Source organism: Macrobrachium nipponense, chromosome 47, assembly GCF_015104395.2.
Source record: "Macrobrachium nipponense isolate FS-2020 chromosome 47, ASM1510439v2, whole genome shotgun sequence".
NCBI classification, from domain to species: Eukaryota; Metazoa; Arthropoda; class Malacostraca; order Decapoda; family Palaemonidae; genus Macrobrachium; species Macrobrachium nipponense.
Window position 1 is genome coordinate 25,175,859 of NC_087222.1, and position 15,687 is coordinate 25,191,545.

The window sequence follows — 15,687 nt, forward strand, 5'->3', positions numbered from 1 at the left end:
TCTCTGGGGAAGTGATTTACCTGTAAATCCGATGTAAGATTGGTCACAGTCCTGGCATGGGATCTCATATACCCCAGAGTCTTTGGGCGATGTCTTTTGTTGGACGTTAATCAGGGATTTGGCTAAGGTATTTGGGTAGGTAAATGCAAAAGGGTTGGATTTCCCAAGGGTGTGAGTTACTCTCTTAATCGTCTCCAGGTGGGGAATTTTTATTTTATTGTTGGGTGTGTCTCTGTCTTGTCTTTAGGGGGTCGGTAGAAAATTACGTTTGCTTTTTGAATTGCTTTCTCAATTATATGGTCAGGATACTTTAAAGATGAAAGTTGCTTGCGAATTAGTTCAAATTCTTTTTCCAGGAAATCTGGGGAACAAATTCGTGAGGCTCTTAAGAACAGGTTGCTAGCTAGACCTATCTTGATAGTATTGTCATGATAGCTAAAGTAGTGAATATATGAAAGTGAGAACGTTGGTTTTCTGTATATGGTAAATTTGTATTCTGTCGTGTGTCTGATTATTAAAACATCAAGAAAAGGAATTTTGTTGTCTGTTTCCCATTCAACTTTAAATTTGAGCTGGGCACTAATGCGTTTAATTTTGAGAGGAATTCATTAAAATTACCCCACTTATTATCCCAAAATGTTAGTATGTCATCCACGTATCTCATCCACAGCATGTTTTTGGGTTTTATTGCATTTATTACTGTAGTTCAAAGTATTCCATGTACAGATTGGCTAAAATAGGACTTAAAGGACTACCCATACTACACCCGAATTTTTGCTTGTAGAATGATTCCCGAATGAAAAATACGTTATTAGATGCACATAATTCAACTAACTTTATTATTTTGTCAAGTGCCAAAGGGAAATGATCTGAATAGGGGGATAATTTTTCCCTTAAAAACTGAAGAACGTCCTGTACTGGTACTTTTGTGAATAGGGAGTCTACGTCAAGGCTTAAAAGTTTTATGTTGTGAAGTGGTATATATGCTTCTCTGAATTTGTGACAAAAGTCTTCCGAATGTTTGATGTGACTGGGAGAAAAAGTGCCTAAAAAAGGAGAAAGGAGGCCAGCTAACCATTTAGAAATTTTGTAATTGAAAGCTCCGGCGCATGAAACGATGGGTCTGAATGGAAGATTGTCTTTGTGAGTTGTGAAGACCATAAAAGTAGGGTAAATTTAGGATTAATTACTTTAAATTTCTCTAATAGTTCAATACTCTTTTTGTCTTGGCCAATTAATCTTACTTTCCGAAAAAATTCTGTGGGAACGTTCTGGAGGGGATTTTTCGTCAGTTTTTCGTAAAACCCAAAAACATGCTGTGGATGAGATACGTGGATGACATACTAACATTTTGGGATAATAAGTGGGGTAATTTTAATGAATTCCTCTCAAAATTAAACGCATTAGTGCCCAGCATCAAATTTAAAGTTGAATGGGAAACAGACAACAAAATTCCTTTTCTTGATGTTTTAATAATCAGAGACACGACAGAATACAAATTTACCATATACAGAAAACCAACGTTCTCACTTTCATATATTCACTACTTTAGCTATCATGACAATACTATCAAGATAGGTCTAGCTAGCAACCTGTTCTTAAGAGCCTCACGAATTTGTTCCCCAGATTTCCTGGAAAAAGAATTTGAACTAATTCGCAAGCAACTTTCATCTTTAAAGTATCCTGACCATATAATTGAGAAAGCAATTCAAAAAGCAAACGTAATTTTCTACCGACCCCCTAAAGACAAGACCAGAGACACACCCAACAATAAAATAAAAATTCCCCACCTGGAGACGATTAAGAGAGTAACTCACACCCTTGGGAAATCCAACCCTTTGCATTTACCTACCCAAATACCTTAGCCAAATCCCTGATTAACGTCCAACAAAAGACATCGCCCAAAGACTCTGGGGTATATGAGATCCCATGCCAGGACTGTGACCAATCTTACATCGGATTTCGACAGGTAAATCACTTCCCCAGAGATTAATACAACACAAACGGTCAGTTAGGTATGGACAACAGAACTCGGCTATTTTCAACCATATAAATGAACATAACCATAGAATAAACTGGAATATGTCACGTGTAATTTATAGCAGCAACTGCCGGTACAAGAGTCAAATGATGGAATCGGCCTTAATAAAAGAGAAGCAGGTAATGAACATCTCAAAAGGGAATTGGACATCGGACATCGTCGACGCAGTGTTCATTCAACCAACGCTTAAGAAGATTAAAGGAAGATTATCAGCGGGGGTGACCTAAATTGGCTTACTTGTGGACGAATCTCTTGGTATAAATACCACCTTTTCTGTAAACTTTTCTCATTCATATACCTGAAGAGAGAGACAGCAGTCTCTGAAATATAGTACTTTTCTCTCTACATTTGGTGTTTTTATGGGCTCCTTTTATTAGATGGAATTCTGTTGTTACAGAACACTTTTACCAGTCATTGTCAGCCCATTATGGAATTCAACCGCCTTTCCACGATTCTTCACTCACTTCCAGAAGTCAAGCCAGTTTCCGCAAGTTTGAAAAAGAACTGAACAGACTACACCGGCTGAAAAACCAAAAACCCTTTTTGGAAGAATGCCTCAAAGAACAAGTACTTCCAAAAATGTACGGATTCGGGAGATGGACTCTGCAATCAAACCCCTTCCCTCTATCACACAAGATTTTCCTGGAAGAAAGAATCACCAATACGAGAAACAACATCTTCGTGCTACGCAGAGTGATATATGGAACTCAATCTAATCTTCGCCTCCTCACTACGGACCACGTATACAGGTATCTGATTTCATTCTGTTCCGACATTGCTGCCTATAATAGCGTGACTCATTCCAACAGACTTTTACGCAAGTTAAATAACCTAATAGATAATAGCGCTTGGAATAATCTTGAACAACAAGACAAAGTTTTAAACTTATCCAAACACCCCCCTTACTGTAAATCAACATTTAGTTTTAAATTTAGGCTTATCCTTTGCCCTATGCCAGACCGCAAAAAACAACCTAGACTTCATAGTGGCTTTTGATAAATTCATATCTGACAAAAACTACAGCCGTGAAGAGATATGTTTAAAAGGAGTGTTACTAAATGCTTTAACTGACCTTCATAAGAAATATCCTGTTCCCCGCAGATTCATGATAGCCATCCACTCGCTAAAAAAGTTAGATGTTATAATAAGTAGATCCGACAAAGACGGCAAAATTGTAATAATGGACAAAGACTTCTACCTCGACAAAATCAACCAGCTCCTTAGCGACACAAATACTTACGAAAAACTGACGAAAAATCCCCTCCAGAACGTTCCCACAGAATTTTTTCGGAAAGTAAGATTAATTGGCCAAGACAAAAAGAGTATTGAACTATTAGAGAAATTTAAAGTAATTAATCCTAAATTACCCTACTTTTATGGTCTTCCCAAAACTCACAAAGACAATCTTCCATTCAGACCCATCGTTTCATGCGCCGGAGCTTTCAATTACAAAATTTCTAAATGGTTAGCTGGCCTCCTTTCTCCTTTTTTAGGCACTTTTTCTCCCAGTCACATCAAACATTCGGAAGACTTTTGTCACAAATTCAGAGAAGCATATATACCACTTCACAACATAAAACTTTTAAGCACTTGACGTAGACTCCCCTATATTCACAAAAGTACCAGTACAGGACGTTCTTCAGTTTTTAAGGGAAAAATTATCCCCCTATTCAGATCATTTCCCTTTGGCACTTGACAAAATAATAAAGTTAGTTGAATTATGTGCATCTAATAACGTATTTTCATTCGGGGAATCATTCTACAAGCAAAAATTCGGGTGTAGTATGGGTAGTCCTTTAAGTCCTATTTTAGCCAATCTGTACATGGAATACTTTGAAACTACAGTAATAAATGCAATAAAACCCAAAAACATGCTGTGGATGAGATATGTGGATGACATACTAACATTTTGGGATAATAAGTGGGGTAATTTTAATGAATTCCTCTCAAAATTAAACGCATTAGTGCCCAGCATCAAATTTAAAGTTGAATGGGAAACAGACAACAAAATTCCTTTCTTGATGTTTTAATAATCAGACACAGACAGAATACAAATTTACCATATACAGAAAACCAACGTTCTCACTTTCATATATTCACTACTTTAGCTATCATGACAATACTATCAAGATAGGTCTAGCTAGCAACCTGTTCTTAAGAGCCTCACGAATTTGTTCCCCAGATTTCCTGGAAAAAGAATTTGAACTAATTCGCAAGCAACTTTCATCTTTAAAGTATCCTGACCATATAATTGAGAAAGCAATTCAAAAAAGCAAACGTAATTTTCTACCGACCCCCTAAAGACAAGACCAGAGACACACCCAACAATAAAATAAAAATTCCCCACCTGGAGACGATTAAGAGAGTAACTCACACCCTTGGGAAATCCAACCCTTTTGCATTTACCTACCCAAATACCTTAGCCAAATCCCTGATTAACGTCCAACAAAAGACATCGCCCAAAGACTCTGGGGTATATGAGATCCCATGCCAGGACTGTGACCAATCTTACATCGGATTTACAGGTAAATCACTTCCCCAGAGATTAATACAACACAAACGGTCAGTTAGGTATGGACAACAGAACTCAGCTATTTTCAACCATATAAATGAACATAACCATAGAATAAACTGGAATATGTCACGTGTAATTTATAGCAGCAACTGCCGGTACAAGAGTCAAATGATGGAATCGGCCTTAATAAAAGAGAAGCAGGTAATGAACATCTCAAAAGGGAATTGGACATCGGACATCGTTCGACGCAGTGTTCATTCAACCAACGCTTTAAGAAGATTAAAGGAAGATTATCAGTGGGGGTGACCTAAATTGGCTTACTTGTGGACGAATCTCTTGGTATAAATACCCACCTTTTCTGTAAACTTTTCTCATTCATATACCTGAAAGAGGAGAGACAGCAGTCTCTGAAATATAGTACTTTTCTCTCTACATTTTGGTGTTTTTTATGGGCTCCTTTTATTAGATGGAATTCTGTTGTTACAGAACACTTTTACCAGTCATATATACTGTATATAGATATATATATATATATATATATATATATATATATATATATATATATATATATATATTACAGGTTCACTTGATAATCAACTCTGACCTCAAAACTAGAACGAAAACAAAAATATTGCCTCAAGCGATGATTTTTTTCCCCCAGAGCCCTTCTATTTACATCACGTAATCTGCGTTGTCCGAAAGTGTGCTGGCGACTTTCTCTTGAAAGACTTTCCAGTTACTCGCGTTCACCGGACATTTTACGCTTTCGTAACCATTAAACTTACTTGCAATTACATCAATTCTCTCTATCTCTCGAACTGAGAACCCGAACGCCGAAAAGCCAAGTTATGACGGACACCGATGCCACTTCCAGGCGAAACGAACGCTTTCAAACAGCCGCGGTAATGACGTCACATAAATCTCGCGCGCTTAAACGGAAGCGAAAATATGGAAGCTGTACACATAGACGGAGGGTCGAGGGTGGGGTTGGGGGGGTGGGAGGTGGAACAGCCGCTGTCATAAATCGATACTTGAGCAATCAATTGCTGAGAGAGAGAGGAGAGAAGAGAGAGGAGAGGAGAGAAGAGAGAGAGAGACGAGAGAGAGAGGAGAGAGAGAGAGAGAGAGAGAGAGAGAGAGAGAGAGAGAGAGAGAATAGGTCTAGCTTTACGAGTCAAGCTCAACGACCCGACAACCTACAGAAACTGTCAAGACGAAGAAATGTAAACAAACAAACATGACAGAATGTACTGGTCATGTTTCCTAAGGGGGGTTAGGGGGTGGTTATTGGGATGGGAAGGGGTTCTTGTTGACCTAAAGGAAGTAGTGGGTGTGGGGGGGGGGGATGTGAATGGGGGAGTTAAGCGTATACAATACCAAAGCGAAGGGGGTGAGCTTTTGTCCACATGTTGACAAGCCTTAATTAGTCATCTGATTTCGACAAATTAATTCCATGAGTCGATGTACAATCGTCTTGAGTGGCATGAATGTGTGCGTGTGTGTAGTGTGTACACATACACCTACATACACACACACACACACACCAACGGAACTCAGTTCGTTATAAAGAGGTCGACGCGCTGACGAGTTTCAAATCGTATCGTGTTTATGGCTCTCTTAAATAAGAGCCAATTGTTTTTTTTATTTTTTGTGTTTTGTTTCACCCTCTTTGGGGTTTAACTCGTAATATTTATTTTATGATGTTCACTTGTGGTTTACGGTTTAGTTTATACCTCTTGTGATTTCCTAATGAACTCTTTTATTAATGAATTTTGCAATCAATCTTTTCACCCTTTTTATCGTACGCAAGGCGATTGACTTCGGTCCATAAATTCTACAGAATTTTGCCGTCTCTCACAGCCAATTCTCCCAATTTTACCCTTTCTCTTTACTTAACAAGTATCTAACTTACTTATACAAGTAATATACATTGCTATAGAAGTGAGAAAAGTATACTTTTTCCACTAAATTCTCATGACAAGGAGAAGAATCAGTGGTAGCCAACCAAAGGTTAGGACGAGTAGTAGTGGTAATAATAAAAAATTACACCTTTACAACGGCGCCCTCTAAACCATATTTAAACAAGCTACTTTTTCTTCTTCAGACTTGACAATAACCTTCATTCCTTCAAGAGGCGATTAAAAAAAAGCTTATGCAGTTTCTACTGAGGTTAGGTCTTTCAAACCTTCCTTCTCATTACCTCTACGTGGCTAGGAACCAATTGGTTCCCTAGCAACGGGACCTATACAGGTTATTGTGGGATCCGAACCACATGATGTAGAGATTAATTTCTAATCACCAGAAACAAATTTCTCTGATACCTTGGGCTAGAGGAGGACATTAGAAGGGTCCTACTTTTCTCAAAAGCTCCCTTGTCCAGATCTCCCCACAAAATCTAATATCTTTTGATGGACACTATAGTCCAATTTTGGTCAGATCTGTCACGCAAATCCTGTCAATATACAGACAAATTCAACTCAAAACAGCTTCCCTTTAGGAGGTAGGAAGGGCATTTGGTAGAGAGCATATTATCTGCCAAAGCCACTACAGTATACAGTCTACTATGAGCTGTTTATGCAGCCTTGGACACATACCTGTATGTGTATAGGTGGGTGTCAGTATACAACACCCAAAGAAGAAGTGACAAAAGATACGTGGGGGGTGGGGGGAGCATTCATTTGTCAACTTTAAAGTTTAAACAGATATAAAAACACCCATTGCTTCTAAAAGTTACTCATTGCAAGAGATCCACTTCCAGAATGCATTCGACACCTTTCATCGAATTCTGTCTTCCCATTCTCGAGATACCTTCCTACGACACAAATTTCTGGGTGACAAATAAAGCCCCACACAAACCCTATATCAGATAAAGCCTAGAAAACAGAAGGGGGAGGAGAATTCCAAAACTTAGCAGTAGTAGTAGAAGGGGTCTATACACTGAACTGTATAACCTAAGGCTGCCCATGAATAGGCTGGACTCTATTTTCATACACTCATCAGAGCAGTGACCGAAATAATACCTGAACACAGATATTGAAGGCGAATTGTGGCATATAGTAAGACAATCTGGAACTATGGTAATTTGTTTAGTAATTGACCCGAAAAGCCTTTGACTCAGCTGGGTCATGAAAAGGTCACGAGAGAACCACAAAAATAATGACGTCGAATGAATCTTTGAGAGCCATAAGGTCAAGAAATGGGTAAACAATGGAAGGCACCACAAAAAGGGCGACATTATTTTGAAAGGGCGTTCTGTGACCGCTTCATGAGCCAAATGGACCATGCTAAGGTTCTGCCATCTTAGGTTTCATTAGGTTTAATAGGCTAGTGTGCAACTGAAATCAGAGCTATACGATTGGGAGATATTCTGTTCGAAGACTGACGTAGCCTGAGGTACTATGTACCCTAAGAGGCAGATCAAGTCTGACATAACCTACTCGCCCAAGATTTCAGAGGCTAGGCACTGAAGCACTTTCTTGTTTCACATGACAAAAGCATAACTGGAAGAGCAAACAAGAGTTTTGGTTTCTTTATGCATTTTATAGTTCACAAATTTCATATATTTTACTTATGCTCTGAGAGAGAGAGAGAGAGAGAGAGAGAGAGAGAGAGAGAGAGAGAGAGAGAGAGAGAGAGAGAGAGAGAGATAATAAATACGTCCCCCAATCTGGTAGACAGGGGTAACTCCTAAGGTGTCACAGCTGTTCCAAAATCTCATATCAATTCTAGATTTCAGTGCATAACTTACCGCTGTAAATTATTCCAGTTAAAGCAGAGGGAGAGTATAGTCAGTTTGGCAAGGCTGAGAGGCTTCTAAAATGCAGCCTGGGTGTCCAGAGGCACTGGCCAGTGTCCGTAGGCACTAGGTAGTATCTAGAAGCACTGTGCAGTGACTAGAAACACAAGACAGTGTCCAAAAGTACTGAGCAGTGTCTAGAAGCACTGGCCAGTGTATAGAAGCAATAAGTAGTATCTAGAAGCACTGGACAGTCTTTAAAAGTACTGGACAAGGTCCAGAAGCACTGGACGTATTCCACAGGAAAACAACTTCCCCCTCACACTGGCCCCAACCTCTAACCGTTCGTTTCGTTTCCTATTTCCAGTGGCAGGCGAGGAGGGCGGCCACACGTTCCGCGACCTCTGCGGCCTCAGCGAGGGCGAAGCCGAGGACTCTGAAGGCGGCTGCGGGGACGAGTCCCTCCTCAGAGAGGATTCCCTGGCATTCCAGAGCACCCACACGGCCTCGCCTTCCAGCAGCGCCTCCGAAACGCACGACGTCAACATGAACACCTCTTCCTCCGCCCACGCCGTGGAATTGGCCGAGGCCGCGGACAGGTTCATAACCCAGCAGCTGTCGACGGTGCCACTGGAGCTGGACGTCAGGCTGTCGGGTACAGGGGTCGGTATGGGCATCTGGACGAAACAAAGCATCCTCAGGGGCACGCGATACGGGCCGTTTTTGGGGAAGTGGACGGAGCACGTCAAAGATCCCGAGCTGGCATGGGAGGTAAGAGCACCGCTGCACAAACCTCTCACTTGATGAAGTGGAGTCTTGTCTGATTACAATCTAGGTTTTTAAAAAAAAGTTTTCCTACCCTTGCTGAGGGGAGTTAGGGCACTTGGGAATTTTGAGGGGACCTGGGGAACGTTCCTTGATAGGTGAGGGTACCTAGGTTAGGTTAGGTGCTAGGTGAGGATACCTAGGTTGGGTTAGGTCACTTTAGGTTCAGTCGTTCTGCACTTAACTCATTTTATTTATTGCTAAAGAAGTGAAAGAAATCCCCTTCCTGTTTTCTGAATACACCTAAACGCTATGACTATCACAAATAATACCAGACTTACACATTCTACTTTGGGGTATACGAACTGCTGTAAATCATACGAACACACTGCTTTCAGGTCAAGTAGCATCTGGAAAGCTTAAATCTCTCATATGGTGTCTGTCTGTGTGTGTGTAATATAAGATGTAGACAAATAGTATTGAATTCAGTTTGAAATCCAAATATCTAAAGTAGTTCTCCTTAAACCTAAAATAATATATCTTTCATTCATATCAAAATTCTATGAGAGAGAGAGAGAGAGAGAGAGAGAGAGAGAGAGAGAGAGAGAGAGAGAGAGAGAGAGAGGTGTGTGTGTGTCAGGCTGCCTCAAGTTCAAAAGAGTCTTGGTATCACTGTCACTGTGAATGGTTACCAGGTTTTCACTGTAGCACCATTTGATAGTGAATAAATAAATACTATGAACAACAGGTCATATATCTCTCAGAGGTCTTAAAACTTTCTCCAACAGGTCTCATATATCACAAGAGGTCTTAAAACTTTCTCCAACAGGTCTCATATATCTCAAGAGGTTCTTCACTTTCTCCAACAGGTCATATCTGAGAGATCTTCTACAAGGGGATGGCTAGATGCCGGGGAAATAGGTAACTGGCTCCGGCTAGTCAGAGTGGCAGGGTCGCCTACCTACGGCAATCTGCGGCACCTCCTGTTAGCAGGACAGGTCAGTGGGCGCAACTTCTGTTGTTGTCTGGTTATGGTAAAGGTCTTCAGGTCAGAGGTAGATCTTGCTCTATAAACATTCATTGTCCTTCGTGGCGTTGCAGATCCAAATCTTAATCATAACGTACCACTTCAACACAGACGATTCTGCACTGCTAGCACTTTTAGGAACATTCACCCATACCTTATATTGTCAGAAATATGATCACAGCTAAGAATCTACCAGGAGTATTGTTACACCATCTGATTCTCTTCATATATCAAACAGATGAGTTTCAAAAAAGGCAGCTTTCTCTATCAGGTAGTCATTACCTCACGAGATTATACAGCTTGCGCACACCCCTCATACAAGTTTCTCCTCTCTCAAGATAGTGTGTCGACAAAATAAAGTCATTTTGATATCAGAATAAACCAGATTTTAAACTAGGAGACAGACGCTTTTTGGTGTAGCGAACGCACCCAGCAGTTTCTACGGGATCAGCAGAAATTTATAATTTGGAGAGATCTCAAAATGAAAAATTGACCATTCAAATACAAAGAGCTTCGAAAACAGCAATAGCTTTGTCAGTAACTCAGAATCAATATTAACATTATCATTTATGATGTATCCATACTGTGAATAATGACAGTCACATAAGGGAGAGCCGAGACGTGAACTCCCAATAGGGACATTGCGTACCATCCCAATGCTCAGATCTTCAATCTGTAGGTGGCATTCAATAATGTGCCAAGCTGACTTACATTACAATTCCTTAACTTCTCGGACATTCTCTCTTCACAGATTTTCTACGAAACGCTGAGGGACATCGGCCCTTCGGAAGAACTCCTCCTAGTGAGGAAATCGGTCATCGACCTTGACGCTGCTTTCTCCTTAGGTAAGGTTCAAGTTGAAGAGCATTTTGGGGGTCTTCCCACCTCAGTTTTTAACCCGTACTGTACGATCGACTTGATCTTAGGCTTGCAGTCAAAGAAGGAAGGGTGGGAGGGGGAGGGCGGTTTACTGACCTAGGTAAAGTTACCTGGGTACCAAACAGATTTTGCCTTATTCTTCATTACCTCCCCTGAGTAAATCTTCAGGAGTTGCAGTCGTTCATCCGTCTGTTTCCATACTCTTTGGGTTTGCATGTGGTTTCACTCTCAGTTCTGCCCGTAGGGAGTTCTTCTATAAGATATAATAAGCAATTTGTCAGGCAGTACAGTTCAAAATCGCCAATGTGTCTCACCCACTTCAAAATTCTAAGTAATTAGTTTGACATTTCAGTTATTTGCTAATTGAATCATTTATTTAGTCAGTCGTTTGTTGGTCATTAAATCAGTTATACAAGAATACTGCATTATGATAATTCATTTGACCTCAAAATTATTCATTAAAATTTTGCTACTTGTTAGCTAAACTCACTTTTAACTGAACTGACAGTCGAATCTCAATATCCCGTTACCTCGTGAATGACAGTATTCAGAAACTTAGTAGCTGCTAATAAAACTAGTCATCTGCTTACTAACTGAATCATCAGTGCAACAGTTAATGAAATGACTCGACAGATGACCCGCTGCAACTCGGGTCACCTCAGGACCGCTCCGAGAACACCGGCGAGGAGGACGACAATGACAGTGACGACCTGTCCAGGCACCAGTGCCTCCAGTGCGACAAGAACTTCAACGATTACGACGAGTGAGTTGCCCTTTATCACTATGACTTTTCTTGGATTGCGATAAGTTGTGCTTTGTTTGTACTCTGTCGTGTCATGTTAATTTTGTATCTGAATATCAAAGATATCTTGTTATTAGGTATATTTTACTTTTGTGATTAAAACTTCAATGAATACGATGAGTAAGTTGGCCTCTGTCCCCATGGCTTTTCTTGAGTTGCACTGTGTAAACCATCGGTCAGATCTAGAGAGTTTTGTCTCTAAATATCACAGATATCATGATACGAGGTATAATTTATTACAATCTAAAACTGACTTTTATAACACCCGCAGATTGGACGATCATCTAGTGACGGCCCACGGATACACCGCAGGTCAATTCCGCTGCGAATACTGTCCCCGGGCGTTTGCGTGGAGGCCGAATCTATTCCAGCACAAGACGATCCACGGCGAATACAAGCGCTACCCCTGTGAAAACTGCCCCAGAGTCTTCACGGATCCCATCATCCTCCAGAGGCACATTCGCACGCAACACGAGGGAGCCCGTTCGCACGCGTGCCGCGAGTGCGGGAAAACCTTCGCCACGAGTTCGGGCCTGAAGCAACACACTCACATCCACTCATCGGTGAAACCCTTTCAGTGCGAGGTCTGCTTCAAGGCGTACACCCAGTTCAGCAACCTCTGTCGACACAAGCGCATGCACGCTGACTGCCGACTCCAAATAAAATGTACGAAGTGCGGCCAGGCCTTTTCTACGGTGACGTCCCTGGCCAAGCATAAAAGATTCTGCGACACGGCCCCTTCATTAACTATGCCGCCCGGACCGCCCTCAATGTCTGATAAGCTGTCTCACCACTCAGGCTTACCAATCGGTACCATCCCCTCGTCGGCCAACCCGTTCATGATGTACCCGAGGCCGCCGTTACCTCTCTTGCCTACCTCCCTTTTGCCCGGGTACTCGATGTTCCACAACCTCCCTTCACTTGTCGGTGGGCCAAGGCACCCGCTGCTAACTTCCCCATTGCTCCTACCCTTTCAAAGCACCCAGAACCACAACCAGCATTCCATCCCTGTCAAAGATAAGAAAGATCTGCCCAACTGTGGCAGCCAAAGTTTAAAACTTTCTCCACGCCTAGACCCTCCCGATTCACCAATCCCGGAGACCATGTCACGGCCAATATCACGGCCCTCGTCAGCTCCATGTTCTCCAAAAAGAAACCCAACACCAACAGGTAAAACTTCTCCAGACAGATCTGAGTCCAGTGTGGTATCTGATGCTGCCCCACCTGACATGAAAGAGGCCAGTGAAATCAAAGAGGAACCAGTCAAGAAAGAAGAAAGTAACAGAAAGCTAAGGACACCCAGGGAGAAGAGAGAACAGCCTCTGGACCTGACTCTGAGGCGTGCGGAAGTTGAGAGCGACTTGCTGCTGGCAAGATTAGGTCTGTCGCAGGGCGACTCGAAGGAGCCTACAAGGTTACCGTCTCCAGACTCGCTCGAGGCGAAGTCGCCCGAAGGGCCGAGATCCCGTCCTGATCACCCTTTTCTCAGAATCAGTGACTTGCTGAAGGATACCAATCCCGTTTCGGTCAATCCAACGCCAACCCAACCCCCGCCTCTGTTAGATTCGCAGAGTAAGTTACCTCTGGCGTATCCAAGGCCGTTACATCCTGTGACCTTGCTCGACATGTACCGAAACCTTGACCACAGTCTGGAGCGCAGTCCCTTGCTCCCAGGGTGTGGTGGACTGCCAACAACCAACAGGTACCCTCTCTTGCTCCCTTACTTTCCGCCAACAAGTATGGGAGGGTTGGGGATGGGCATGAATCGCGCCACAGGCTTGGATATGCTCAAAGCCCACATGTCTAACTCAGGACGGTCTTTCGGCGACACGGGGCGACCTTTCGGAGACATGAACCGTCCCTATGATCTGATGTCCTCCCACGTGCCGCGCCCCAAGGACCGATATGCGTGCAAGTTCTGCGGCAAGGTGTTCCCGAGATCGGCCAACCTGACCCGGCATCTGCGAACTCACACGGGAGAGCAGCCTTACAAGTGCAACTACTGCGAGCGGTCCTTCAGCATCTCGTCCAACTTGCAGCGGCACGTGCGGAACATCCACAACAAAGAGAAGCCCTTCAAGTGTCCGCTCTGCGACCGGTGCTTCGGCCAGCAGACGAACCTAGACCGGCACCTGAAGAAGCACGAGATCGAAGGTCCAAATCCGCCAGACTCACCAGAGGTGCCGGATTCCAGCAACATGTCGCTCAACACGTCGACGAACTTTTTCAGCGACGAGATTCGCTCATTCGTGGACAAAGTGACGGACTCGATACCAGACAGTATTCTAGTGGGAGACCGACCCTTGCAGGATCCCAGGGAGGTCTCGACGAGTGACAGTATTAGCGCAGAGTGCATAGTAAAGAGAGTGCGAGTGGAATGAGAACCAATAGTGGGAAGGACAGAAGCAATGAATGGAAAAGATTCTTGAGCCTTTCAGATACAGACAGTATCCATGAGACTTATAATATAACTACTACTACTCTGGTCCTTGGTCTAAGACAGGCTGGGTCCTGAGGAGTAGAAGTCTCGTGGACCAACGTCGCTTTCCCCAGGACTGAAAAGAGCCAGGTTTGACAAAGCTCATCATCATGGTGCCAACTTCGAAGCAGTAGTTAGATGATACTTCTGTGGGTAGAGTCCTGTATTCAACATTATTCTTCTTTTCTGAAAAAAAAAAAAATATCCAGAGCAATAATTTGGTGTCTGTTGTCGAAAGAACTATAGGTTGTTACTTTTGGAAGGAAAATGTTCTTAGAAATCTGCATTTTTATTTTCTGGTCAGGACCCAGAATTAGGTCAGTGATGGAAGAGTAGTGGGTCAGAAATTGGGTCAGGAATAGACTTTTTCTGGTCAGGACCCAAAATTAGGGCAGTGATGGAATAGAAGTGGGTCAGAAATGAGGTCAGGAATAGACAGACCCTGCACGTCTGAAGGAGTGTCCCTGATTTGCTTAATTTTGCCAATAAAAATGAGAGAAAAAACTAAAGATATTGTTGAAGACTGATTAATGGAACTCTGCTGTTTATAGACATTTATAACCCGTTTGTAAAATGAGTGTTTGTTTGGTGTGACCTTAGATTTAAAAAAAATGGAAAAACATATTTTCATGATGTGATTCAAACAGTTTTTTTTTAAATTGACCACAAAACTTGCAACGCCAAAATCACGATCTGATTGAGCACTGTTGAGGTGAGCTACACCACGCAGCTGATGTTAATTTGTTTGTTAACTTCCAGCTAGAATATTCTTGTCCACTGAGGATTTCAAATTCATTATCATAGGCACTTTTTCCATTATCATTATGAACCCATCATGAAAATCAAATTCATTGTCCATCATTATTCTCACATTAAACTAAATTTTAATTCATTGTTTCATACAGCCCTCATCACACTCATCACACAGTTTGTTTGGTGCTTATAAAATACAATGTCATTGTAATAAGGTTGTCCAATTCTTTTCACAATTTCTATTTTCGTCTCATTGTACCACTCAGGGTCATTACAGCTTATTGAATTCATTACAATGATCTGTTGTTTAAGCCTTTTTTTAAACACACTTGGTTAAATTCATTGATGCTTGTGGATAGGATTCTGTGAGAGAGGAGAGAGAGAGAGAGAGAGAGAAGAAGAAGAGAGAGAGAGAGAGATTATCTATGATACATCTGGAATACTTATGTCATTGGTTAATTTTTTTTGAGAGAGAGTGGATAGGAATCTTACTGCGAGAGAGAGAGAGAGAGAGAGAGAGAGAGAGTCTATCCATGACCATCTATGATACAGTTGGAATATTCATGTCATTGGTTAATTATTATTATTATTATTATTATTATTATTATTATTATTATTATTATTATTATTATTATTATCAAACCTCTCCATTTAGGCACCTTGTGTGACTTGCGCGTGGAAAGCATCGCA

The 15,687-nt window shown here is 41.9% G+C and overlaps 1 protein-coding gene across 2 annotated transcripts in view; it reads left to right on the top strand.

Annotated features, from left to right (window-relative positions):
• Window positions 1–15,365, top strand: part of LOC135204775 (histone-lysine N-methyltransferase PRDM16-like) — a 68,859-nt gene extending 53,494 nt beyond the window's left edge. For both annotated transcript variants that reach the window (XM_064234950.1, XM_064234949.1), the window contains exons 2-6: window positions 8,660–9,063; window positions 9,927–10,055; window positions 10,836–10,929; window positions 11,597–11,726; window positions 12,037–15,365. In XM_064234950.1, coding sequence (XP_064091020.1) covers window positions 8,660–9,063; window positions 9,927–10,055; window positions 10,836–10,929; window positions 11,597–11,726; window positions 12,037–14,146 — 2,867 coding nt within the window. In that variant the 3' untranslated portion in view covers window positions 14,147–15,365. The remainder of the gene's footprint in view (window positions 1–8,659; window positions 9,064–9,926; window positions 10,056–10,835; window positions 10,930–11,596; window positions 11,727–12,036) is intronic.
• The last annotated feature ends 322 nt before the right edge of the window (window positions 15,366–15,687 follow it).